The sequence below is a fragment of the Daldinia childiae genome (genome assembly GCF_008694065.1).
Source record: "Daldinia childiae strain JS-1345 chromosome Unknown Scaffold2, whole genome shotgun sequence".
Lineage (NCBI taxonomy): Eukaryota > Fungi > Ascomycota > Sordariomycetes > Xylariales > Hypoxylaceae > Daldinia > Daldinia childiae.
In genome coordinates, this window is record NW_022984643.1 from 7,169,199 (window position 1) to 7,195,519 (window position 26,321).

Here is a 26,321-nt window from a genome sequence, read left to right on the forward strand (position 1 = left end):
CCATAGGGCTGAGAGCTCAGGGGATTGTCCTTGGTCGTTTTGTGTATATATGCAGAATGCAGGGATGGATCAGCCGTTGAATCCATCGTTAGTCTGCTCATTTGCCCCTGTACCTTGATGGAGACCTTGCAAGGATAACGAAAATAGAATAAATCAATTCTCATAATCCAATTGGGCAACTCGTTCTACAGCCATGCAACCTAAATGTCCTCGGGCGCATGGGCAAACTTCAATTGGCGAGGATTGATGTACGAAACAAGGCGTAGCTCACCACCTGCCTCTACGGAACATCCAATGTAGGTATGTAGTCCGCTACGCGCCCTTAACGCTTCTCGAGAGCTGCTATTGTTAGTGATAGGGTAACAGAGAATAGCGAGAAAGGAAAAAGAATGCGATGGGGTAACTATGTAAGGTACTTACAATATCGTCCCCATAGCACTCCGATAGTTAACCATGTTTACTTTAGACAGGGGGCTGACTCCACGCAGATGCGCATCAACCGCCGACATGATGGCTTCCTCGCTTCGGGCGTAGTGCCGGACAGGTAAGTAAGCCTTAACCTTGGGACTTTTGCTTCCGTACCTGAACTCCACATTATAGAGGATACCAGCTGTTCGATGATCCTTAGCGGGGAGTTGCGCGTCATCACCATCTTGATTCGGACCCTTGCCCAATAGTGCATGGTATATCGACCGTAAATCCTCTAGGCCTCGCTCCATATCCGGTAACCGAACTCGATCCCCCAAAGTCATAGCAGCCCTGACAGAGGCAAAGCTGGTATCGCGGATCCGAAAGTAGATCTTGAAGCGGGACTCGGCTGGATCCACGAGATCTATAGCCAACATGTCCATCTCTAGATGCGGACTCGACGGATCACAGACGTACTCTTGGAACACCTTCAGAGCTTGAAGCTTTTCTGGTGAGCTGCCAGGTGCAGTCTGGATCGTATCGGATATGACATCAAAGTTGGATTGTCGCGTTGCCCTCGCCTTGAATCCGGGGAAGAAGTAAGCTTTACTTATGACGCCCTCTTCTCCTAAGTCAAAGGCGTAGAATTCCTTCGACTGGTGACCTTCTACCGAACCCATTGCCTCCTCGCCGCTTAGCCTTAGCCGGAAGTGGGAAAGCCACTTCATGTTTGCTTCGGGGAGTAGCTGCAGCATCGACTTTAGGAGCCCAGAGGCGGCGTACTGGTTATTGGGATCGAGATAAGTGCCCGCGTGAACACCGACAGGTTCGATAGAAAATCGTATCTTGGGCGATTTACCACCCGTACGCCAATCCCAGCTCAGCTCTATGGGATTGTGATCATCCGTCATGAAGCTCTTCCAACGCTGTCTTCCAGGCGCGTAAGCAGCGCCTAGGCTGGGTGTAATCGCCTTGACGAATTTTAATATGTCGTACTGCGCATGGCTAGAGTATCCCGCCTTTTCAAGCAGAACAGCCAGTGCGTATCCTGAAGATCTCCACCAGTACCGCGCATGATAATCTAGATCAAGCTGAGCTTCCGAGTCTACCCTCCGGAATGCTGTTGTTGTCGGACATGAGGTTTTCGTAACTATCTGAGTCTGCTTTTGACCGTTTATCCGTAATATGAGGTTATGAAGGTAGAAGAAATACGAAAGGAATGGATGGATAAACCCCTTTAGCGGGCTGCTCCTCATAGAAATGTGCATATAAGCCATCGTGGTGAAGATGAATCTTAGCTGCGGAGAGTGAATAGAGAGGTCGTCAACATGCACCGCGATGGGTAGAATAATACTCGTAGGTCTCCCAAGGCTAAAAAACCACTGCCGTCATTCTACCTATGACCCCAGCCAGCTGGGGCAGAGCTGGGTAAGTTATATGCATCACTAGGTCTTAGCTACGGCACAAGTCCTGGATGCGCTACTGCGTTGGCGTGGCTCCTACTGCTACGTAATGTATTCAAGATCATATACATGGAGAAAATGGTCAAGATAGCTGAGCCACAGGCGAAGGAAGCTAAAAATAAATCCATATGATGGATACCCACAACCATCACCAGTCGCGTTTAGAGTGAATACGGCAATGCTCCGCATCCTTGTTACATACGACAAGGTATCTCGCCGAAGGATCATGGCAATCGGCATATAAGATCGCACTATGGCTAGGAATCCTGCCGAAAGTAGGTATTATTTAATAGTCTCTAGATATGTTACAAGAGCTCTAAACTCGCATACGCTAACTGCGAGACTCCATAGTAAAGTAAAAATGGCACTCGTTTCATTTGCCCTCGGGGCGATCGTTTTGATCGTCTACTTCCAACTACTGTATACGCGGTATCGGAAACAGCTAAACTCCATTCCCGGGCCGTTCGTCGCAAGTTTTAGTAATCTTTGGAAACTTGCCGCCGTTTACTATGAAGATATGCCCAGATGGAATATGAGCGTGCATGAGAAATACGGCCCTGTCGTACGCATCGGTCCCAACCACGTATCATTTGCTAGCCCGGATGCATTTCAGATCATTCACGCTTCACGGCAGGCATTTGCAAAGGTGAGAGGGTATTCGTCTTCCTTTATTATTAACATAAGCTAATTGTGACCTGTGGTAACTAGTCGGACTTTTATGAAGTGGGAGCCCCTGCCTACCGTGGGGAGCCACTAGAGAACTTGTTCTCGCTCAGAGATGTTCAACGCCACGCCACTCTCAGAAGGAATATAGGAGGACTATATACGAAGGCTGCAGTTAAGGACTTTGAACCTCAGGTAGACAGCTGTATCGATTTATTTATGAGGCAGCTAGCAGACAAAACTCGAGATGGGCCTGTAACTCTCGATATGTCGGTATGGCTACATCTGTTTGCCTACGACTGCCTCAGCGAGATGAACGTCTCAAAGAAGCTGGGGTTCTTAGAGAGGGGCCAGGACGTAGGCGGTACTATCGAGTCCTCCGACAAAATATTCTTCATGGTCGGACTGGTATGTCTGTTGCGGCCCGTACTCTTGTTATCGCGTCTTACTAAGGTGATCAGTTTACCCAGGCACCCATCCTCCAATGGCTGTTAGGATTTCTCAGATCTCTCGTGCCAGCGGAAGAGGCGGAGCCAGTATTAAAAGTAAGTCTACTTGGCCCTACTACCGACTTACGGGAAGTTAGCGCTTATTGACGTACCCCAGTTTACACTCAATGAGGTAGAGGCCAGGAGAAAGTCACATCAGACACAGACGGATATGCTGGGTAGATTGCTCGACCTTCATCTAGAGCAGCCAGACAAAGTCTCCATAAGAGACCTTACAGCCGCAATATTCATCAACCTGTACGTACTATAGCATAATCCCATAGTTAGGTACTTACACATCGCTAGCACGGCAGGACATGATGTCTTAGCAATTACCATCCGCGCAATATGGTATCACCTTGCTCAGAACCCTCGCGTCCTAAGCAAGCTACGAGCCGAAATACAAGCCGCTACTAACGAATACTCGGCCTCTTCTATCGTCCCTTTCTCCGCTGTTGCTAAACTACCGTATCTGTAAGCTACCATTCTTCCTTTCCGCCTGACTACGATGATTTGGAATGCTAATCACCGGGATTTACTTGAAGAAACGCCGTCATACAGGAAACATTACGCGTTCATCCCAACACCGGTACGATCATCGAACGTAAAGCACCACGAGAAGGAGCTACTATAGACGGGTATCATATCCCCGGGGGCACCACCGTTGGCGTTAACGCTTGGGTCCTTCACTATAATAAAGAAGTTTACGGCGAGGATGCCGACCAGTTTCGACCCGAGAGATGGATAGAGGCCACCGAAGAGAAAAGCCTAGAGATGAGCCGGTGTCTATTTTCTGTAAGTATAAACCAATACCCTCGAGTCCTGATATTTACATTTTCCAACTTACTATGGGTTTGAACTAACTCGACCCTTTATGGATAGTTTGGGGCTGGTACGCATACTTGTATCGGAAAGAACATAGCCATATTGATGATAAGTAAGCTGGTGGTCGAGTTTTATCGAAGATATGATGCCAAGTTAGCACATCCCGATCAGGGATGGAAAGTCCATGGTAGCTGGGTCACCAAACAGACGGGGATGGACATGATAATTAGCAGCCTATAAATAGATCCGAATATCTACTTTCCATTAGCCCATCAGTTCCCCCTCCCTATCTTCTTGTTTCTAGTATTCTTGTCGAAATGGCGTGGGCTACTATATTGTCCACCAGCGGCCTCTTATTGGGGACCTCCTCTTGGATACTTCGTTGATAACGCTTACCTTTATCGTCGCAAAATTAGTGAGCTTCGTAAGAAAGGCATTTACCCTCCATTATTTACAATCTTTGGCCCTGACTCCATCAACCAGATTTGCAATAAAACTTACCAAAGACGGACGTTACTTTCATCTTCATGGAACCGATGACCGGAGGTCCTAACCTTTTAACTATGAATGGCGAGGAGTGGAAATACTGGAGATCTTTGTTTAATCATGGTTTCAGTACTGGAGCCATGCTTAACAACGTTTCTTATATTGTCGATTCGACGCTCGTCTTTCGTGAGAAACTAGTGATGGTGATTGGGAAGGGTATGTTTTCCTTAGATGAATTCACTACTAAGATGACAATGGAAATCATTCTGAAAGTTATGTTGTGAGTATTAGAAATTGATTTTCCCATATTTCGCTAATAAGAAAAGACATGATGATTCAAATTACCACGTATCACCTCACGTCCTCTCAACCGCACTTGACTGTATTGCGACCTGGCACTCCTCGACCATTTATCTAGAAGTATAATGGGTATGTCATGGACAGCTATATCCGTAAGTTTCTAGAGAAGCGGTTTGAGGAGATCAAGAAATCCCCATCTGTAGATGACTCGAATGGAAATTCTAAGTCGATTAAATCTGTCATCACACTTGCCCTTGAAGCATACTTGGGTTAAATGCGAACTACGGATTCTCTTCGAGTAGACAAGCTTGATAATTGGTTTGCTGTGACACCACGGTCTTCATAGGTATAATACAAGTTACTTGATTTACCCCTTTTGTTTACCCTGGGCGCTATTAACTCATCCACAACAAATTTCCTTGCTTTTCAGATGGAAGTTCTCCGGTCTTCCATATCCTTTACAACAGCTTAGAGCTTTTCACTTACACTTCTACCATCTCGTCTCATACAATCCCAAATGGCTACTCCATAATCTCAGCAGAAAGGGGTGTCCTTTTGGTTAGTCATTGCCTCTCCATGTCTCATCGCTTTCACGTCGTCCCTCAACGAATCAATCCTCGCCATCGCCCTTCCGGAAATCTCATCTTCCCTGAACATCGGTGACAAATATGTCGAAGTGGCCAATTGCTTTGTCTCTGCCCAGACTGTCGTCTAACCTGGAATAGCTCAGCTACGTAATATATTCGGACCCCGTTGACCCATGATTATCTCCGGTTGCGTATTCGCACTTGGTAGCGGAATCGCCGGGGGCGCCAATGACATTGTCATGATGATTGCGGGCCGCACAGTCCAGGGACTAGAAAGTGGTGGAATTATGCTCCTGGTGGAACTGATCGTTTGTGATTTGGTTCCGTTACGAGAAAGAGGATCATATCTTGGTATCGTCTTGTTCATTGCTGCGCTGGGAGCAATCGTGGGACCGGTGGTTGGCGGTGCTCTTGTGGACAGAGACTGGCGTTGGTGTTTCTATCTTAACCTTCCCGTCTGCGCCTTAGCTCTCCTGGTTCAGCTCTTCCTTCTCAGAATTAAGCACGTCAAAATTGGATGGAAATATATAGTCACACAAGTGGATTGGTTTGGTAATTTTATCTTCACCGGTTCGATTACCTCTCTCCTCATCGGCCTCACTTTTGGCGGGACAGTATATCCGTAGTCATCCTGGAGAATCATCGTCCCTATTGCTGTGGGTTGCGTGGGTTGGTTATGCTTCCACGGGTATAAGTATCTTATCAAGGACTCAATTCCCTGCGTACCACCGTATGTCTTCTATAATAGGACTTCAGTCGCCGCGTTCTGCATGATCTTCGTCACCTCTATGCTGCTCCAGTGGATCTGTTTCTTCTGGCCAGTTTACTTTCTCGCCGTCCGCGGAACGGGTCTTACGCAGACAGGCGTCAATCTTTTGCTTTATTCCTACTCATTCCAGGGTCTGCTGTCGCCGGTATCGTACTCTTTAAAACGGGTTATTACCGCCCCTTACACGCCATCGGCTTCGTTCTGAACACCTTGGGACCCGGATTGAACACGTTGCTGGATAGAAATACGTATGCGGGTGTATGGGCTATGCTCCAGATCGTAGACGCGCTAGGTCGTGCAATGATCCTTCTTACAACACTTCCTGCGATCTTAGCAAGCCTACCAGAGGAAGACGTCGCCGCAGCTACAGGAGTGTCTTCATTTCTACGTAACTTTGGCTATGTTTGGGGAAGTACAATTCTGGGAATCATATTCAACAATCGTTTTAGTCAACTTTCTTACCAAATTTCGGATCCTACTGTAAGGGATGCCTTAGGAAATGGAAGAGCATATGAATTTTTGAGCGGTTCGTACGTACAGATGCTGAAGCCGGTTCTGAAGTCAGAGATTCTAGGTGTGTATTTGGAAGCGCTGAAAGTTGTTTGGTATGGGGGGCTATGGCATTTGGCGCTTCGGGTTTTATCGCAGTGCCGATTGAGAAACATGTACCACTGAGAATAGAACTGGAGACAGAGTTGGGACTTTGGGAAATGAAAGAAAAAAGGGAAACTTCCGGAAAACCCGACGATGCTAATGAGAGAGGCCGTTGTAACATATAATTCACTCAATAACTACCTTCAGGGTAAGTAGCTAGCCACATGTGTTTATCCCAGACACCTATGTCCTACAATCACAGTATTAGTAGAAATAAGCGACGAAGCAAGTCACAAGGAGCACCACGAATGGCGTGGGAATTTGTACTTGAATGTAATCCGATTGCGCTACCCCCCCCAACCCAATCCAAAACCCCCGTCCAAACGCCCATAGCCTATGCAATAACCAGAATAATATATCTCTAAGCAAGCCGTCATTATAACCGTATAGATTTTCTGCTCGACTGAATCTGACAATGATCAGTGGATAGCCCCATCACTATTTTTGCCAACGGTGCTTGGGCTGTTCAAATCGATGTCATCATCTCTTAGTTGCCTTGCATCGTCGTCCTCGTCATCACTCATTAAACCTTCCAACTCAAATTCCTGAGCATCTCTCACTGGTATATTTCCGTTTACTCGAGGCCCTAATCTACCATTTGCTACTTCTTTATTAGGGAGGCTCGGAGCACTATTCCGGTCGTAGACGCCGACAAGGACATTTACGAAGAGGAATAGTAAGAAGGCGAGCGAATACAATATTAAGATATAGGCAACATGGTCCATGCCCGAAGAAGCGACCAGAGACATCTGCTCCTCCGTAGCACCCATAAATAAGAATCCAGAGGCGTAAAGCAACTTGATTACACGTTAGTAAGACAAGCCCTTTTATTATAGTAAACTGGAAGACTCACAAAGACGGGGACATATTGGAAACTAGTTGTTTCGCGGCCATCCTCAGACGAGCCAGGTCGATCCCGAAGCACAAAGGATATCTCAATGATACGCGTGACACCAGCCGCCATGAGGGTATATCCGAACATCTTATGGGTTTCGGCGCTGATCATCAACTCTTGGGGATGAGCACTCATCGCCCATCCGGTGATCAAGAGGACGAAACCCGGGATGAAATTGCGCTGAGGTCGACCATCACGGTCTCTGCTCAACCAAACTCCAGCCAATCCTGCAGACCACCAGATTATACCCATCGCGGTATGCTGCCAGTCGTTCTTCACCCACTCAGTTCCCCATCGGTGTTCAGTAAAGGTATTAACTACTCCCCAAGCGGCGATAACAGCACTGTCGAAGAACTCTTGAGAACGTCCGGTACGCCTTAACCAAAGCTGCCCGACCAGCAATAGCAATGTTAAGAGGATCCCGTAAGCGACGAAAGCGCTTCCCATAATAAAGTGCGCTAGGCATTGGCCGACGTGATCGCCCTGACAAAAACCGAGCGCCGTAATACCGCCGAAGAGCATCTGCGTCCACGAGAGGACAGGCAACGCCTTACCAAGTATCCCATGCCCAATCTTTACGAACCGCCTGATCTTCCCATTTATACCCTTCTCGAGATGTAACTTCAGGTAAATACCCATGAGAATTTGCAGGAAAAGCAGCAGCGAAATCGGCGACGCGAACTTGGAGTGGACGTTGGAATGCCGAAACTCGCGGCCGCCGTGCATATGGCCTAGGGCATATCCGACGATCGCCAATGCTGTGCCGAGCACCTGGACGGGGACGTGCCATCGGGATTTGACGATCTAAAAATGGAGAATCTAGTCAGAATTCGGATTAACGGCGGAGGGGAGTTCGAGTATATGGATAACGCATACCCCAAGAACCATCCCTAAGGGAAAGATGATGCCCCAAGCAAACATCTGCAAGAAGATATGAATCCATAGCGTCGTGTCCTATATGAACTATCAGTTTCCGGCGCTTCCGCCATAGCCAAATCGATCTTAGTTAATTGACAGGACATACAATCGGATCAACCGAAATGGTCTGGCCATCTTCAATATGCGTGGAACTGTGATCGTGCGCGGAAGCCATAGGTAACGCAGCTAAAACTAGCAAAAATGTAGGTAAAGGAGAAGACGAAGTCATCTTGGCTTTCTGAAGGAGCCGCAATGACATGATGCGTTTCGGAACTATAGTCTGGGTCCAAGGCTGATCTGAATCGAACCCCTGGAGGGAACCGTGTTTCGACTATCAGGACAGGGTATCTAAAACGATAGCTGGACTCTAAATGATAATTGGACGGCAGTAAGAGTCTATAAGTAGCTTAAATCCGCCCATTACGAAGGCCAAAGTTTCGCACATCTGAACTTGGTAAAGCCACGTGAGAGTAAAAGACTACGCGGTCCTTTTTAAGCTATAGTGGCTAATATCATTAAGGTAGTATTAAACTACCTAGATTTAATGGACAAGCCACTATCCGACTTTTAGTTTAGCATGTGGCTAATACAACATTAATAAAAACAAAAATCTATAAAATCCAATGCCAGGATTTTAGACATGTGTAAGACTTTTGGCCCCAACCTTTGTAGAATTCCCAAGTATGGGCCGCAGTTTTTCGAGATGTTTAGGTAGTTTAAAATGTTTGATGATCTGATTGATTGTGTTGAGATCGTGGGAACACTGAAATTAGGAATTCTAGGTCACCTGATACGGCTGATTAATCTTACACCTAGGTACCTCCTAATCTAATGTGTTTTACCTATTTTTATGTTCTCGCCTACTTCCGTCAGTAAAGATGGTATCCTCTCCCTATCCTCTTGTCCTGCGCTACTTGTTGCGCGTGTTCATTCCTATACTAGTATCTTTATGATTAGTCCTGTACTAACTTGTGCCTTCCTATTCATCGTCTCCAGTGTGCTTACGCTTCTATGGCCGAGGACTCCTCCCCATTAGAGGAGACGGGGGCGTATCTAAACTCACGGACAATCCTTGTCGTGTTGGACGTTCTTTGGGAAGGGTATTATCTACGAATTCCGCATCGTCGGTAGGTTCCCCGAGGTTGCTTGTCGATCCGACTCTAGTGCTAGGATTCGAAGGTGCTAGTAAATTTTGCAATGGAGGACTGGAAAGTCCCAGCGAAGTTCGCAATGGAGATGGCGCCATAGGTTATGATAGAGTGAGACGATAGGTTAGGTGATGGTTGATGTGGCTCCTAGGGCAGAGGTTCTGTCCAAGTGTGCTGGGGAGGCTGCGTCTAAGGTGGCGTCCAAGCTTGCACCGAAGGCTGCTGCGACTGAGGTCGTGTTGGAGGTCGCATCTGTATATTCAGGTCTGTTGCCATATGAGTCACGAATTACTGTCGGGTTTTCAGAATTGGACTCGAGACCTTTCTTCTGCGGACTCTATCCCTTGCCCATCTTCGCTATTCGCTGCTGGAGGAATATCCTAGCTTTCGTAGAAGGCGAATTATGTCAGTCGGACTCGACCTACTACCTTAGGAACTTCTACGGGTCTAAAACTTTCAGTGGAGACTACGACTAAGAAAGGCTTATGGAGAGCCGGTGTATCAGGCTCGTGGCCGCCCGAAATGACATGCTTTGCCAAGATCTAGCCTACGACACGGCCGGTATAATAGACATACTGACCGTCCTGTAGCCTCACCCTAGCCATGGGTGACGCTTCTTGGTTCTGTTGTCGAAGAGGGCAAAGATGAAGAATTGGTATGATCCCTTCCTCGAAAGGCCGGGTATCATCTCGACGATTGAGGTAGAAGTGAAATTCTACCGAAACCCCTTAGTCTGTTGGGAAAGCTATCGCCGTAGTGTCCAGCTTGATCAAGCCAGAATCGAGCGTTGGACATGGACGCCTTAAAAATGAGCATAGAAACCCACGATCCTGTACTGGTATAGCGTCCGGGCCTGTAAGACGAGGTGCAGGCAATATTTTTCACACTTAGTATTACTCTTTTCCATATTTCTCGTTTGGCTGCTACTTACTTCTGGATACTCGCACCTGACGCTGTAAGTAGCCCTTGCCAGCTGTCCGTGTTCGTTAGTGTGTCTCGTGGTGCTGTTCTGAAAGACCAGGGACTCAGGGAGCCTGATACGTGGACGATATCGCCCTGCTCATATAGAGAAGCGTTTGCAATCCATATGTAAACGTTTAGAACGAGTTGGACGGGCTCCTTAAATTTATGAAGTGAAAGATCAGTTTCCACGTCGCAAGGGCTACCCCCAACACAGAAAACCAGAACAGAGTTACCATATTTAATGAATTGTTCGTCTCGAGTCTGCGACACAGCAGGGAAATCGTGGATAAAACTAACATCCAACGCCGAGCCGGTATACAAGGATGCTCTTCGATCAGATCGCGTCGGGATAGAAGGGATAGTTATGAGAGATCGAATATGTCTAAGTGTAGTTGTGTAAGATGTTCTTCCGTAAAAGTTACGGTCAATCTGGTATCAAGAAGTGATAGGACCTGTTTGGGATTTCCTGCAGATCATATATCAAACTATCTGACTATATTCTTTCTCGGGACACTCGCCACGCGGACAATCCACGTTCTGCTATATGAGCATCTCTGTTTGCTTCTTTGAGATCCCAAAATCCACCCCATCCGTCTGTATTTTATGTCGGTGTGTCGTTTACGAATTGGGTTGCAAATGGCGGCTTGGGCAGGTGTGAGAATGATTAAGCCATACCCTCGAGAGGGCAGTTCTCAGACGGGTGCGATAATGGTGCTCTATTAGGCCGATGTTCTTTAAGGGAGATAAATCAGGTATCTTAAGATCGTGCAAAGTCTACAGGAGAGGCGGTCTGTCGTGTCAACTTCTCCTATGCATGTCGTCTCTGCATATAATAATCGTAAATCTTAAATATCGTATCTATAATCATGCCTTATTTTACATAACGTATCCAAAACTACAGAAATGCTTCGCATCAACTTCCAGTACCATCCAGTAGAAATATTGATGCGTATCTTGATTCCGTGACATTTCCTATCATAGACAGAGACAATAATCTTGCTACTGAAACGATAGACAAAGCCACTCACCACCTCGACGCACATTTCCAGTCCAAGAAGGAATCTTCGGACAAGAAAGCATTTCTGGAACCTGTAAGCAACTCGTAGAAAGAGGAATTCATCTCGGACTTTTGGAAATGTCATGATCTGCTTGGCTTTGTTCATCCCTTGGGAGGTCTCTCGCGAACGAAAGTCACCCCCTTGAAAGTGTGGGGTAAGCCTCTCGAGCCTCTTCCTAGTCGATTGAAGTTCATCAACAATAACCTGGACTTTCTCCGAAAATCTAAATAGGATGCAATTCGAGATCAAAAAGTTCATGAAGCTCATTTTGGGGAAGTAGCGGGTCTACGTTCGACCTAGCTCGACGAGAATTATGCCGGTTTTGACGAGGAGGGGGGAGGAGACGACCTAGCCGAGGAGCAGAGCGATGCCGAGGCGATGAAAGTATTTCCGACCAAGTCTTGAAGTGTATTCGTGAAATACAGCTGAAAGGCACGCCGGTCTTCGAAGTGAACGTTACGCACCTCCTCAATACCTTCAGGGCCGCCGGTTTGGAGAATATACTAGACTTGCGTTTTATAGGGCCTTATTTTCCGAAGCAACCTAAGGTTGTTTGTGGTTAGGGTGGCATTTGAATCAAGTCGTCGGTATATATAGGATCAAACGAAGCAATGGAGAGATCTGGACAGGTTAAATAAGTAGAGATTAAAAGAGGTTTCCCGCGAAGTAGATGACAAAAGCCCGTTTCCCGCTCTGAAGGACGATTCGGACATGCTTGGCATGAATGATGACCCGATCGCACCCTGTCGAGCGGCGCAGTGACACCCCGAAGACCTCGAGCCACGTCCGACGACATTGAGTATCGAGTATTTCCAAGGAAAAATTAAGGAGGCACTGGGAAAAGCGTAGTTGTTCGCACGCTCATCGAAACGTTCCACTTAAGGAACGAACAAAGGCAAATTAGAGTTACGGAGACTTTGGGTAGTGCCAACGCCAATATTTCAACTGTACGACTATTCACTCGACAGTCAACCTTCTTTCTACACGCACCATGCCGATCAAACAATAGATGGCTTAGAAAGAGGGGGACATTTTTATCGTTAATGAATGCAGTATGATGTTTAGAAAGAACCTTTATTCTATATATCGCAAACTCTAGCAGGCTCATGAACAGTTTGATTTAAATTTTGGAGGTCTTGATGTAGTGGTTCTTTGCGGGGACTTTTACCAGTTCCAGCCTGCTACCAGTACGATCCTCTTTCCGAGACGAGTTACGAGCATAGCTACGCTCGAATGTACGGGTCAACTACGAAATCCAAAATAATTACTTCCTCAGCGATCAACTTTGGAGCTTTGTAGACCGCTTATTCTATGATGGATGCGTCCATTATGAAAGTTTCAGCTTATTTTACCTTTACGAAACGCATGCCTATTGCAGTTATAGAAAACGACTTACAAGGACTCAAAATAGTCAATGGGATAGAATACATAACTACAGGCTTCGTTCCGAACCCTCATGCTTCTACGTTGTTGGATCAGATATCCTCTTGATTACACGTCTACCAAAAGTCATTTTCGTGTCGTCGAAAACGATAAAGGTCATGCGATTACACGGTCTAGATCTTGGGATTTCGCCGCTGTTTCCAAAGAACATCAAAGCAAGCCAAAACCGTACGTCCGTACGAATAAGTTTCCCTTTCACTCGCACGCTTACCATAATCAAATTCAAAACATAGGGGCAGATTTTGCAACGAGCGTATGTAAACCTGACGTCCCGTTAGTCAGGTAGGAAAGGGGCGGGCTTTGTGGCTACTTGTGTCCAACTATCCAGGGCTATCAGCCTCGAAAATCTTTATGCCCTACCAATCCAGACCACTGGTGCCAGTTGAAGTTACCATTCCGGATATTCCAAGAGATAGAGAGACTAGGTAAGTCATATGAAGAAACTATGGGTTCTTTGGCATAACTTTGAAACATTCGTCGTAGCTATTCAACAGCAAAATTTACTTTTAGAAATCGTATTCCTGTTTTTAAGCACGTAAAAAAGAATGTAATAGTTTTATTATCCTACAAAGTACTCGGCCTTCCTACATGACCTACTATAGGACCTCGATACGGTGTTTAATCCAAGGTAATCAATTCGAGGCCATGGTTTTCATACGTATCTCAGCACATGATAACCGGCCTCGGCAAACGACTCTCGTAACTCATGAATTAAGTAGTTTAGTGAACAGGGAAGAAGGGGGAACTGTTACCTCCATCAGTTGCACGTTCTGTATCGCGTGCCTTACGCTGGTTGCTTGGCAATGCGGGATAGAACCCTAATGGGAATCCATTGCCTGGTTCTTGTACGGCATCCGGATCCGTCTTTATCGTCTCAACGGATTTAGATAAGTTAAGCATACGACTTTGATCAAGACTAGGCGAAGAACTACAGCTTCCTTCTCGGGCTCGTCTAGAAGTTATCCTAATAAAATCCCTAATACCGACATAAGAGAAAGACAATCGTCATTTCTTAACTGGGTAGTGACGATCTCAGGTGTCATATGTGATCTTGGGACCTTTTCCTTACTCGTCCTTCGGAACGCTCTCGTCGAGCTCGTGACGCACTTCGGTCGGGGGAGAAATATCATCGGTATCATCGCATTCGGAAGCTTCGTCGCTGGACCAGTCATAATCATATATGCTGCTCGAGGCCATTTCCGACGGAGATAAATATCCGTCTTCTTCCATCTCACCGAACGCAAGGTATTCATCATCTTCTTGCTCATCCATTCGCGGCCTTTTTCTACCCGAAGAGGCAGGCGGAGCGAATCGTGGCGAATAAAGGCGCGAGCTGCCGCTACGAGATATGCAAATTTCTGGCGTGCTTAACGTGTCGACGCGGTAATCGTACTGGTCATTTTCGATCGAAACCAGGTATTTCACAAGAAATTTTGATTGCGTTCCAAAAATAGTCATGATATGTTCATTATATATAGACCATGCGAAACGGATGAATAAGAACTTGGCAGGTACCCCTTGCAACTTCTTGATCAGCGTGTTCTGGTATTTATGGATATTCTCATAGCCTCCGCTACTCTCTGGGCCTGCGCGAGTGACGTGAACGGCCGGTACAAGTGAGGGATTTGGGGAAGAAAGTTAGGTAACCATGATCCCATTGGAAATGAAGGTCTTTTCGCAAGGGAATCTTATTCTTCCAAATCTCTAGGATACCTTTACTTTCGTCGATAACCGCATCACGGACATCTCTTCTGATATTGTTCTGCTTGGCCCATCTGCCTTCCGACTTGGGGATGATGTGAGCCTTTTCAACCGCGTTGTAAACGTTGGAGATGGCGCACGGTTCGGCGTCTCGGGCGTGAGAGGGTGTTACGTCGTTCGGATCCAAAGGAACTTCTACTTGCCGCCAGGGCAGAGGTATTTCTAGAGGGGGTTTCCAATCATCGAAAGTTGGGATGATAGCATAGTGCTCACCACGAGCGGATGGAGTCTCGGCCGCGGAGTCAGGGATTACGAAGAAGTAATCTCCGGCCGGAAGGATATCGTTTACGGGTACGGCGATACGACCATCTATCGTTTGCGTCGCAGATAAGAAAGGGCCGTTTGCGTTTGTGCAGACTCTGCCTTCATTGGCCTGCATACAGTTGTCCGCCAAAATGCAGCACGCATAATATACCATCAAATATTGGGCACCACCGTCGGTCGTTAGGAATTCCAGCATAGGGTTGTGCCCTTTCGTGTAAGGATAGTAAGGATGGTAGACGGAGACACTATCTAAGAGACGCATATTGACAGCGTAGCGAAGAGGTTCTGGGTCTCGAAGTGGTCGCATATCATCGGGATATGAAGCTTCGGTATCAGGCGCCGATATCGTATTTGCTTCTCAAGTATCCGCAAGGGTAAGATGTCCGGATGCATCAGCAGAACCGGATGCTTCCGCAATATCGCCCGGAGAGTCCGACGTTGTTAACCGCTTTTAAATAGGATGTTGGGATGGAAAACATGCACGATTTCCAGATAGTACGAGGTGGATTAGGTTGTATCTCTGCCAAATCACTTGACGTAAACTTTGCTGATATACGAAGTTATCACAATCTCTGGTAACCCCGAACTTTTTCCATTTTATCAACTTTAAGCAAACAACCGAACCTGCTTGTCCCTCGAACGCTGTAGATCCGTTGCATGTACGCACGGAGGCACTGTACAATTGAAACATGCCTTTAAGTATGAGGTACCTTTAAATATTCAAGTCATGGACGACTTGATTTGGCCCCGAAAATAGTCCCCAATCCCCTTTACTCGCTATTGACGTGTATCTCATGTTTTAAGACTATCTCCCCATCTAATTCCCGGAGGCATTTTGTCTTGAAAAGCCCCTTACTATCTACTAGGCTTAACTGATCTCTAAAACGTTCATGTAATTCCCGGGTAGTGTCTTTGTGAGGCCATATGCGATCATATCGCTTGATTTAACGTAATTGATATGCGTCCCCTTTCAGCCTCTTGCCGCAGCCAGCGATTGTATATCGAAGTGCCTCGGCTTAGTCCTCAGGTTCTCGATATCCTTATTTACTAGGCCTATCGTCTGCTTATTATCACAGCTAATAGCAATCGTGATTGGCTTAAATTGACTCCAAAATCTCGGATTAGCCGAGTAATAATTTGGCCTCCGCTGTAAACGGTCACTGTATCTTGTTTATTGGCCCTCCTCCTGAAAGATACGGTATATGAGCTGTAGTTGTATATTAACTTGGTCTACCAACTGTATGAGTGAGGAGGAAGGTCCTTCTTATACATTCCATGCCGAGATACCATGTACTGTACCTGAGAGTAGTCCCTTGACCATTCATTTCAACACCTCCATATTGTCCCTCCGAATAGTCTCATCACGTATGCCCAGGAGCTCTTCCGATCGAGGGTATTGTCGGCGAATGAAGCATCGCTAGCAGCTTCGAAAGAGTTACCTCCTCTTAACTGTAGCGCCTATCCCCTCGTATGCTTGAGATATCGGATTAGGCAATCGGCTGTTTCGTAATATTTCGGACCAGGATTATTAAATCTGGAAAGCCGTAAAGCTACGAAAGTTATATGGGGTCGGAAAATTAAAGGTAGCCTCCTTTGAGACTACCCCTTCGTAAGGGAGTAATTCCTCTTTCACCATAGGCGTGGCAGGGGCTCGACTTGAGAGTCTCGTAAGGTTAGTTATCTTGTCGATATACGCAAATAGACTTGGCCAAATTAGCTGCCTTTTGCGGTGCCTTATTTCCCTAAGAACCACTGTAAGTCATCACTCTCAGTGAGATAGCCTACTTGTGTTGCCTTGGCCTTGGGGTATATTACAATATCGTCCACATGGACAAACAGTAAGATCCCGTTATTCGTGAATGTCAGGATTCTAGATGAGACATCTAGAACAAAGAACAGGATTAGTATGTAGACATAGAACCTCTTAGGTAGTTAGAGTTCCTTGTAGAATAACGAATTGTTTCCATGATGTTCGGTTCCACCTCGTGACAGTGAAGACATAGGGTTCCTGGGGAATAGGCGTAAAACCCAGGTTTTCAGGGTCATAATAAACTCCTCTTGACAAAGTAGAGGGAGTCCCTTGACCCATATAGCGCCTTGAGTAGCTTTAATATATTGCCCGACTTTTGGTAGCTTGGAGGCATCCTCATAAACACGTCTCTTTCTAGCCTAGCGTTATCAAACGCGTGAACCGCGTCGTATCGAATCATTTCCAAGTCAAATCTAGTCGCTATCGCCATTAATGTCCTAAACGACTTTCCTACTAGACCTCCCCGCCAGGGTTGAGGCGTATGTCTTTAGTCCCTAGGAGTTGATGGTTGCTTCGGACAACTGATCTAGCCTTGGATTTCTGGAGATGGCCGTGTTTATTAGTCCTATATACCCACATGATTAAGGGTTGCTTGCGGCACCTTGGGTCGCGCCTCGAGATTTCTTCCCAAGTTTTCATGGTGACTTTCAAAGTACACCCTTTCAGTCACTTCAAATAGCGCCTTATAGGGGAATGTTTGATATCCCCATATTGTTTAAGTGGTTCCGGGATGTCCTTTTGGTACACTTTTACTGGTCTTTACCCATTGGGACTCATTCTTAGACTTAATAGTCCGGGTAACCGGATTACATCGAGGAGATTTACGGAGTAGCCTTCTTTCAGCTATCTTATCGATGTCTCGTCCTTAATAAGTCCTGATTCGGCCTCCTAATCTACCTGCGTTGAACGCGGCTTGCCAGGTCTCGGCTTGCGGGGTCTAAGTCACTTTGGGACTTGAAATCTCAAATAGGCTTAACTACTCGCCAATAGGCTCATTCGATAGTGTTTGGTCTAGGATACCGAAAAGTAGTGGTCTGGGGCCGGTAGTACGAGTATTCAACTCGACATGTGAAATCTCATACTAAATCCTGTCCGCTGCGCAGCTATATAAACTCGAGAATTATTAAACAGGGCAAGGACCTATAAGTCCCGTACTAGACTCATTCGATAGCGCTCGGTTTGTAATACATAATAGTAGTAGTTTGAAACCAATATGGTCAATATTCGACTCGACATGAAAATCCCATACTAAATCCTGCCCGCTGCGCAGCTATGTACACTCACGAATTGACAAACTATACGAGGGCTTACAAGACCCGTACTAGGCTCGTTCTGTATCGCTCAGCATAAGGTACCTAATGATAGTAGTCCAAAGCTGGCAGTACTAGTATTCGACTCGACATACAAATCCCATACTAAATCCTGTCCGCTGCGCAACTATATAAACTCGAAAATTGTTAGACCAGGTGAGGGTCTATAGGTCCCGTACTAGGCTCGTTTTATAACGCTAGGTCTAGGGTATCTAATAGTGGTAATCCGAGGCTAATAGCGTTAGTATTCGACTCGACATGTAAAATCCCATACTAAAACCCGTCCGCTGCGCAGCTACGTAGACTCACAAATTGTCAGACTACGCGAGGGCCTATAAATCCCGTGATAGGGTCGTTTCATAGTTCTTGGCAAGGGGAATCGCTGCCCGTAACTCTCGGGTCATATACTCAACGTCCGACTTGACATGTACATTCCATACTAACTCATGTCAGTTGCCTGGGTAGGTACAGACTCGTGAATTGTTAGACTATACGAAGGCCTACAACTCCTGTAATAGGGTCGTTTAATAGCCTTTGGCAAGAGGGAATCGCTGGTAGTGGTCCGAGGCCAATAGTCTTAATATTCGACTCGACATGTAAATCACGTCTGCTGCTTAAGGGGGTATATGGACTCGCGATTTTTCATATTCCGCGAAGGCCTATAAGTCCCGTAATAGGCTCATTCTATGGCATTTGGCAAGGGAAAACCGATGGTGGTAGGTTCGAAGTCATATACCCAACATCCGACTCGGCATCCAAATTAGTATGGTAAAAACCTTCCGCTGCGGAAGCACATATACTCGAAGATTATAATTCAACGAAAATGGCTACTAGACCTGTCATAGGCTCGTTTTATAGCCCTCGGGGAAGAGGAAGTACCGGTAGTAGCTGTTAAATCATATACCCGACGTCCGACTCAACATCCAAATTAGTATGGTAAAACCCGTCCGCTGCGGAAGGACATACACTCGAGGATTATAATACAACAAAAATAGCTACCAGACCCGCAATGGGATGGATTTAAAGCTCTTGCCAAGCACTATCTACCTACGATAATCCTTTAGCCATCCAATGAGTATTCGACTCGACATCAAAATTACTATGGTAAAAGCCGTCCGCTGCGCAAGCATATACACTTAGGAATTATAATCCAACGTAAACAGCTATTAGACCCGTTATGGGACGGTTCAATATCCCTCTCCTAGCCCTACGTTCCTATCATAGTCGTCTAGTCATGTACCCAATATTCAACTCGACATCCAAATTAGTATGTAAAATACCTTCCGCTGCGTAGGCACATACACTCGAGAACCATGCCCCGAGACAAGCACCTATCAGACCCGCCATATGATGATTCTACTACCCTCACCGAGTACTACCTATCTGCTATAGACTTCCGGCTATCCACCTAGTATTCAACTCGACATCGAAATTACTATGCAAAAACCCTTCCGCTGCGCAGTCATATATATTCGAGAACTATGCCCTGAGACAACGACTTGTCAGACCCGCTATAGCATGGATCCATCACCCTTACCTAGTACTACGTACCTATTATCGTCGTTCAGTCATCTGCCTAATATTCAACTCGACATCCAAATTAGTATGTGAAAACCCTTCCGCTGCGGAGACACATACATTCAAAGACTATACCCCGAGTCAAGCACTTATGAAGCCCGTACCAGGCTCGCTCGACAGCCCTCATCTATCCCTACCTGCCCATAGTGCCGCCCTAGATATCCACAGAGTATTCAACTCGATACCCAAATCAGTATGTCAAAACCGGTTCGCTGCGTAGACATGTGTGCTCGGGGACCCTACCCCAAGACGAATACTTACAAAGCCCATACTATACTCATTCGATAATCGTTGTCCATTACTACCTTCCCGTATTGCTAATCCAGCCACCCGCAGACTGTTCAACTCAACATCCATATTGGTATATAGAACCCTTTAGTTGCACGAGTGTACACTCGAAGATTGTCCGCCGACGTAAGCACCCCGCAGACCCGCCATGTCATCATCTCATAGCCCTTATCCGGCGCTACGTCCTCGTTATGGTTCTTAGGGAGTTCGCCTAGTATTTAACTCGACATCCTGATTACTATGTCGAAACCCTCCCACTGCACGGGAGTATGTACTCGAAACTCTGCCCCAAGATGAGCACTTATAAAGCCCGTGCCATGACCGATCGATATCCTATGGTGAGTTCTACCTATGATATAGTCTCGGAAGCCATATATCCAATATTGGACTCGACACTCAAATCACCATAGTAAAGTCCTTCCGCTGCGCAGACGTACGCACTCGGAGATTGTACCGTGATATGAGCACCCAGAAAACTCCTACCATACTTATTCCATAGCCCGCAGCAAGCTCTACCTAATAATATGATTTCGTAGACCACATGGTCGATATTGGACTCGACACCCAAATCACCATACTAAAACCCTTCCGCTGCGCATGTGTACTAACTCAGAGATTCTACCCCGAGATGAGCCTCCGTGAAACACCTACCATACTCGTTAGATAACCCGTGGCGAGCCGTACCTACTAATATAATTTAGTAGGCCACATATCCGATATTGGACTCGACACCCAAATCGCCATACTAAAGCCCTTCCGCTGCGCAGGTGTACGTATTCAAGGATTCTATCCCAGGATGAGCACCTATAAGGCCGATGTCATGTTCGTTTAATAGCCCGTAGTGATCTGTACCTGGTAATATAGTCTTGTAGGCCATATACGCGACATTGGACTCGACATCCAATTCACCATACTAAAACCCGTCCGCTGCGCAGGCATATATACTCAACAACTGTACCCCGAGATCAACACCCACAAAGCCCGTACCATGCTCGTTAGATACCATGTGGCCAGCCGTACCTACTAATATAGTCTTTTAAGCCATGTATCCCATATTGGACTCAACACCCAATTTGCCATACTAAAATCCTTCCGCTGCACGAAGGTATATATCAAGGTATATATCCCGAAGAAGTTCAAATCGGCCCGCGTCACCTTCTGGGCTGACTTGACGGAGCGGTATGTCCAAGGAGGTTTGCTCCTCGTACATAACCAGCGCTCATCCACCCACATCTCCCTCCCGAGAAATGGATCAAGACGGGCGTCGAGTACTACGTTGGACTATGCCTCCAACACAGACACTTGTAATGGCTCTAATAGCCACCGCCGAGGGGTATTTCATGGGTGTCGTTCCTCGGCCATACATCCAGTATCTAACTCGACGTCGAATCTACCATATCTTTCCGCTACATGAGTGTATATACTCGAGGATTATACCTCCGACAGACACTCATAATAGCCCTAGGAGGGTCATTCCATGGTCATTCAATAGCCACGAGAAGGCAGTATCGAAAGGACTTACCCTCTAAGCCACAAGTCAAATAAACAATTTGACGTCCAATTTACCATACTAAAATCCTTGTACTGCATAAGTATACAGACTCGAAAATTATATCAAGGAGAGCACTTACAATACCCCTACCGGGGTCGATTTGTAGCCATTAGCAAGCAGCATCTGATTAAGGTAGCCTCGAAGCCACAAGTCTAATATCCAACTCAACATCCAATTTACCATACTAAAATCCCTCCGCTGCGGAAGTGTGTAAACTCAAAGATTGCACTCCAGGGAAAGCACTTGTAATACCCCTACCGGTCTCAGTCTATAGCCATTAGTGGGAAGTATCCCACAGATGTGGTTGCTAAGCTATACGTCTCATATCCAACTCGACGTCCAATATACCATATTAAAACCCGTCCGCTGCGGGAGTATGTACACTCGAAAATTGTATATCAAGGAAAGCAGATATAATACCCCTACTGGGGTCAATCTGTAGCCATTAGTGAGCAGTACTTCATGGGTATAATAGTTTAGCTATAAGTTCAATACCCGACTCGACATCCAATATACCATACTAAAATCCATCCTCTGCGGGAGTATATACACTCGAGAATTGTATATCAAGGAGCGCACTTCTAATACCCCTACGGGAATCAATATGTAGCCGTTGGTGAGAAGTACGTCACATTGATAGCCGTTAAGCGATATGTTCAATGCCCGACTCGACACCTAATTTACTATGGTAAAACCTTTACGCTGCGGGGGTATGTACACTCGAAAATTGTATAATAAGGAGAGGACTTCTAATACCCCTACTGGAGTCTATCGATAGCTATTAGCGAGAGGTATATCATGGGGATGATCTTTAAGCTATAAGTCTAATATCCGACTCGACACCCAATTTACTATGGTAAAACCCTTACGCTGCGGGAGTATATACACTCAAAGATATCGATGCCAATACAGACACCTGTAATATCCCTAATGGGACCATTCCATAGCCATAGGTAAGGACTATCGACGGGTACGGTGTCTCGGCCATACGGTCAATATCCGACTCGACATCAAAATTAGTATGTAAAAACCCTTCCGCTGCGGGAGGGTATATTCGAAGATGGTGACCCCAATATAAAGGCGTATAATGACCCTATTGGTTTCATTCTATAGCCATAGGCGAGGGGCATTTAATGACCATGGTTCTGGACATATGCGTCCCATATTCAACTCGACATCCAATATGCCATACTAAAAACTGTCCGCTGCGGAAGTACATATATTGGAAAGGTGTAACCCCAATACCAACACTTATAATAGCCCTACGAGGACCATTCTTTCAATATCGGTGAGGGCTACCTAACGCATGTATTTCCTAAGGGAGATATACAGTATCCGACTCGACATCGAAATTAGTATGTAAAAGCCCTTCCGCTGCGGGAGTGTATATATCGAAGACCGTGCCCCCAATACCGACACTTGTAATAGCCCTGATAGGGCCATTTAGTAGCCTCTGGTGAGGGGTATTTAAAGAAAGTACTCCCTAAGGCATAGGTGCAATATCCGACTCGACATCCAATATACCATACTAAAGTGCCTCCGCTGCGGGAGTATATATATTCGAAAATTGTATCCCCAATACCGAGAATTGAAACAGCCTTAATAGGGCCGTCTAGTAGCCATTAGTGAGGGGTATCCTACGGGCATAGTCTCGAAGCCATACATTCAATATCCGACTCGACATCTAATTTACTATGGTGAAGACCTTCCGCTGCGCAAGTGTACACTCGAGAACTGTGCCCCCAGTACTGACATTCGCAACAGTCCTAATAGGACCAATCTATAGCTGTCGGTGAGGGCTATCTAACGGACGTAATCTCTAAGTCATACGTGCAATATCCCACTCGACATCTGAAGCCCTTCTGCTAGGCGAATATGTACTAGAAGTCCGTGACTCCAACATGGACATTCACAACAGCCCCAATAAGGCCATTCTATACCTATCGGTAGGAGCTATCTAATGGAAGAAGTTTCTAAGGTATATGGGCAATATCCAACTCGACACCCAAATTACTACATTGAACCCTTCCGCATAAGTATACACTCCAAGACTATGCCCCCAATACTAACGCTTGTAATAATCCCAATAGGACCATTCTGTAGCCACCAGTGAGGGGTACTTGACGCGTATAATCTCTAAGCTGTATATCCAATACCCGACTAGACGTCCCAAGCTCATTCGACATCCCAAGCCCTTCCACTACGCGAGTATATATTTAAAGACCGGATCCCCAATACCGATACTTATAGTAGCCCTACCAGGACCATTTAATAGCTATCAGTAAGGGCTATCTAACGGGAGTAATCTCCAAGGTATACATGCAATATCCGACTCGACACCCAAATTACTATGTAAAAAGCCTTCCGCTGCGGGACAGGTATCACTCGGGTTTTCCAAGCCAACCGTTAGGGTCTCAATTCAGCTTCTAGATGCATTTGATAGGGCTTTCCTGGGGCTATCTCATGACCATACCAACGTGTTTATCGGTGCCGTCGTCGACTCGACATCCAATTTACCATATTAAAACCTGTCCGCTGCGGGAGTATATATAATCAAAGATTATACCTTCAAAACCAACACTTATAATAGTCCTAATAGCATCATTCTAAAGCCATCGGCAAGGGGTATCTCACAGGCAAAGTCTCGAAGCTATATATCTAATACCCGACTCGACACCCGAATTACTATGTAAAAACCCTTCCGCTGCGCAACAGGTGTTACTCAGGTCATCCAGGCCAACCGTTAAAGTATCAACCAACGTTCCAAGCGTGTTTGATAGGGCCTCCTCGGGGCTATCTCTAGACCATACTAATGTCTCCATAGGCGCCGTCGTCGACTCGACATTCAATATACCATACTAAAACCTATCCTCTGCGGGAGTATATATATTCGAGGATTGTGCCCCCAATATAGGTACTTGTAACGGTCCTAATAGTATCATTCCGGAGCCATAGGTGAGGGGTATACAACAAGCATAGCCTCGAGGTTGTACATCCTACACCCAACTCGACATCCAAATTACTATGCGAAAACCCTTCCGCTGCGGGACAGGTTTCACTCAGATCATTCAAGCCAACCGCTAGGGTATCAACCAAGGTTCAAGACGTATTCAATAGGGATTCCTTAAGGCTATCTAAAGATCATATTGATGTCCTCTTAGCTACTGTAATCGACTCGACATCCAATTCTCATACTAAAAGCTGTCCGCTGCGGGACAGATCTTATTTGAAATCTCACGGCCAGCCTCTAAGGTATCAACAAAGCTCCTAGCCGTGTCTGGTAGGGCCTTTTCAGGGCTATCTAATGGCCATATCAACGTCTCCATAAGTACAGTAATCGACTCAACATTCATATATTCCTACATCACTTATACGACTACACGACAAACTGTACAAGAATTTATAACTATATAAGATTCGATCTCGCTAATGCTCCCAATATGCCGGACAAGGTGATTCATGGCGTGACATATGCGGGCTGGCCTAGAAAAGAAAAGGATGAATTTCGTATTGGTTTCGGTATACGAACGCTTACCACACCCCCTATGATGACCTTCCCAATCACATTCGCAATTACAAAATCACAAGCAGACTGAAAGGTATCCGTACATTGAATGAAGTGTGGGCTTGCTGACGGATTCCCCCAGCTTCTGATGTGGCTCCTACACGCTTCTAGGCATCTTCTCATATTGACCTGGTAGAATTTCTCACCTTATTTTTTCATGTCTCCCATTTGTTGCGGCACCAATCCCGTTCCCGCAGCAGTTGATATCGTCTACGGATGATACGATATCCGAATACCGCTGCCCGTGTCCCCGCCGCTTCTACATCTATCAGCGCCCCCTCCCCCGCCTCTACTTCTACCCCTATCCATACCTGTACCTGGACTTGCTAACGAAAGCGAGGGTAAAGATACGGACATGGACAAGCCGCAGATCTTCTGTCTCCCTTGCCATGCCTGTACGATCATCCTCTACAGCGAGAACCCCAATTGCAAGGCGTATGCTACCCGCGTAACTCCGATCCCCATAGCAACGTCAAATGTTGATGGCCCGTAATAACGGAGGAGTTCCGGAGAGGGTGGAGGAATCTGTGACGATGATCGTTATGGCCATCAACCGAATTCCGACCGTATCAAACTGCGATGGGTCACGAAAGGATACCGCTAACCGCACGCTGTCATGGAACGTGGGGGCCATAGGAGGGCATCACTGAGCATACCGCTGTAGAGCGGGGATCGTTACCGTAGCGACGAGCCGTGGAACGGAACCGCTAACGGAGCACCAGGGAGTTGGGAAGCACATCGCTGTCGTGGGAGTGTATCGCCAAGCATGCCGCCGGGGATCGAAGACCGTTGGCACGGCAACGGGGACTGTGGGACTCCGACCGCATCGCCGAGCACGCCGTTGAACGTTGCCGCTGGGACAGGGTCCATGGGAAGGCATCGGTGGGCATGCCGCTATGGAACGGGACTGCTACCGCTGACTACGCCGTCGCCGGGTGGGGGACCGTTGGTATAGCAACGGGGACGGTGCGGGAACTCCGGTTGATCGGCTCCGACGGCTCCGGGGGTGTAAGGGACCGCTGAGCATGCTGCCACCGCTGTGGTTAGGGTTAGGGTTAGGGTTAGGTTAGGGTTAGGTTAGGGTTAGGGTTAGGGTTAGGGTTAGGTTAAGGGTTAGGGTTAGGG

At 46.5% G+C, this 26,321-nt stretch overlaps 5 protein-coding genes across 5 annotated transcripts; 2 read left to right on the forward strand and 3 right to left on the reverse strand.

Annotated features, from left to right (window-relative positions):
* Nucleotides 1-416: 416 nt before the first annotated feature.
* Nucleotides 417-1,685, reverse strand: GL218_02767 (7-dimethylallyltryptophan synthase; the record flags this gene model as incomplete). Its single annotated transcript, XM_033579302.1, has 1 exon — nt 417-1,685. One exon carries the CDS (start codon nt 1,683-1,685, stop codon nt 417-419), a length of 1,269 nt encoding a protein of 422 aa, XP_033437726.1.
* A 547-nt stretch (nt 1,686-2,232) lies between these two features.
* GL218_02768 (Pisatin demethylase) lies at nt 2,233-4,087 on the forward strand (the record flags this gene model as incomplete). The annotated part of the gene is made up of 7 exons (XM_033579303.1): nt 2,233-2,517; nt 2,580-2,942; nt 2,996-3,079; nt 3,141-3,280; nt 3,329-3,496; nt 3,568-3,817; nt 3,905-4,087. The coding sequence occupies 7 exons, from the start codon at nt 2,233-2,235 to the stop codon at nt 4,085-4,087; spliced, it is 1,473 nt and encodes a 490-aa protein (XP_033437731.1).
* Nucleotides 4,088-7,062: 2,975 nt separating this feature from the next.
* On the reverse strand, nt 7,063-8,685 carry GL218_02769 (Protein YTP1; the record flags this gene model as incomplete). The annotated part of the gene is made up of 4 exons (XM_033579304.1): nt 7,063-7,440; nt 7,497-8,342; nt 8,415-8,492; nt 8,563-8,685. 4 exons carry the CDS (start codon nt 8,683-8,685, stop codon nt 7,063-7,065), a joined length of 1,425 nt encoding a protein of 474 aa, XP_033437730.1.
* Nucleotides 8,686-14,133: 5,448 nt separating this feature from the next.
* Nucleotides 14,134-15,355, reverse strand: GL218_02770 (uncharacterized protein; the record flags this gene model as incomplete). Its single annotated transcript, XM_033579305.1, has 2 exons — nt 14,134-14,654; nt 14,782-15,355. The coding sequence occupies 2 exons, from the start codon at nt 15,353-15,355 to the stop codon at nt 14,134-14,136; spliced, it is 1,095 nt and encodes a 364-aa protein (XP_033438694.1).
* A 10,457-nt stretch (nt 15,356-25,812) lies between these two features.
* GL218_02771 (uncharacterized protein) lies at nt 25,813-26,219 on the forward strand (the record flags this gene model as incomplete). The annotated part of the gene is made up of 2 exons (XM_033579306.1): nt 25,813-25,856; nt 25,919-26,219. The coding sequence occupies 2 exons, from the start codon at nt 25,813-25,815 to the stop codon at nt 26,217-26,219; spliced, it is 345 nt and encodes a 114-aa protein (XP_033438695.1).
* Nucleotides 26,220-26,321: the final 102 nt, after the last annotated feature.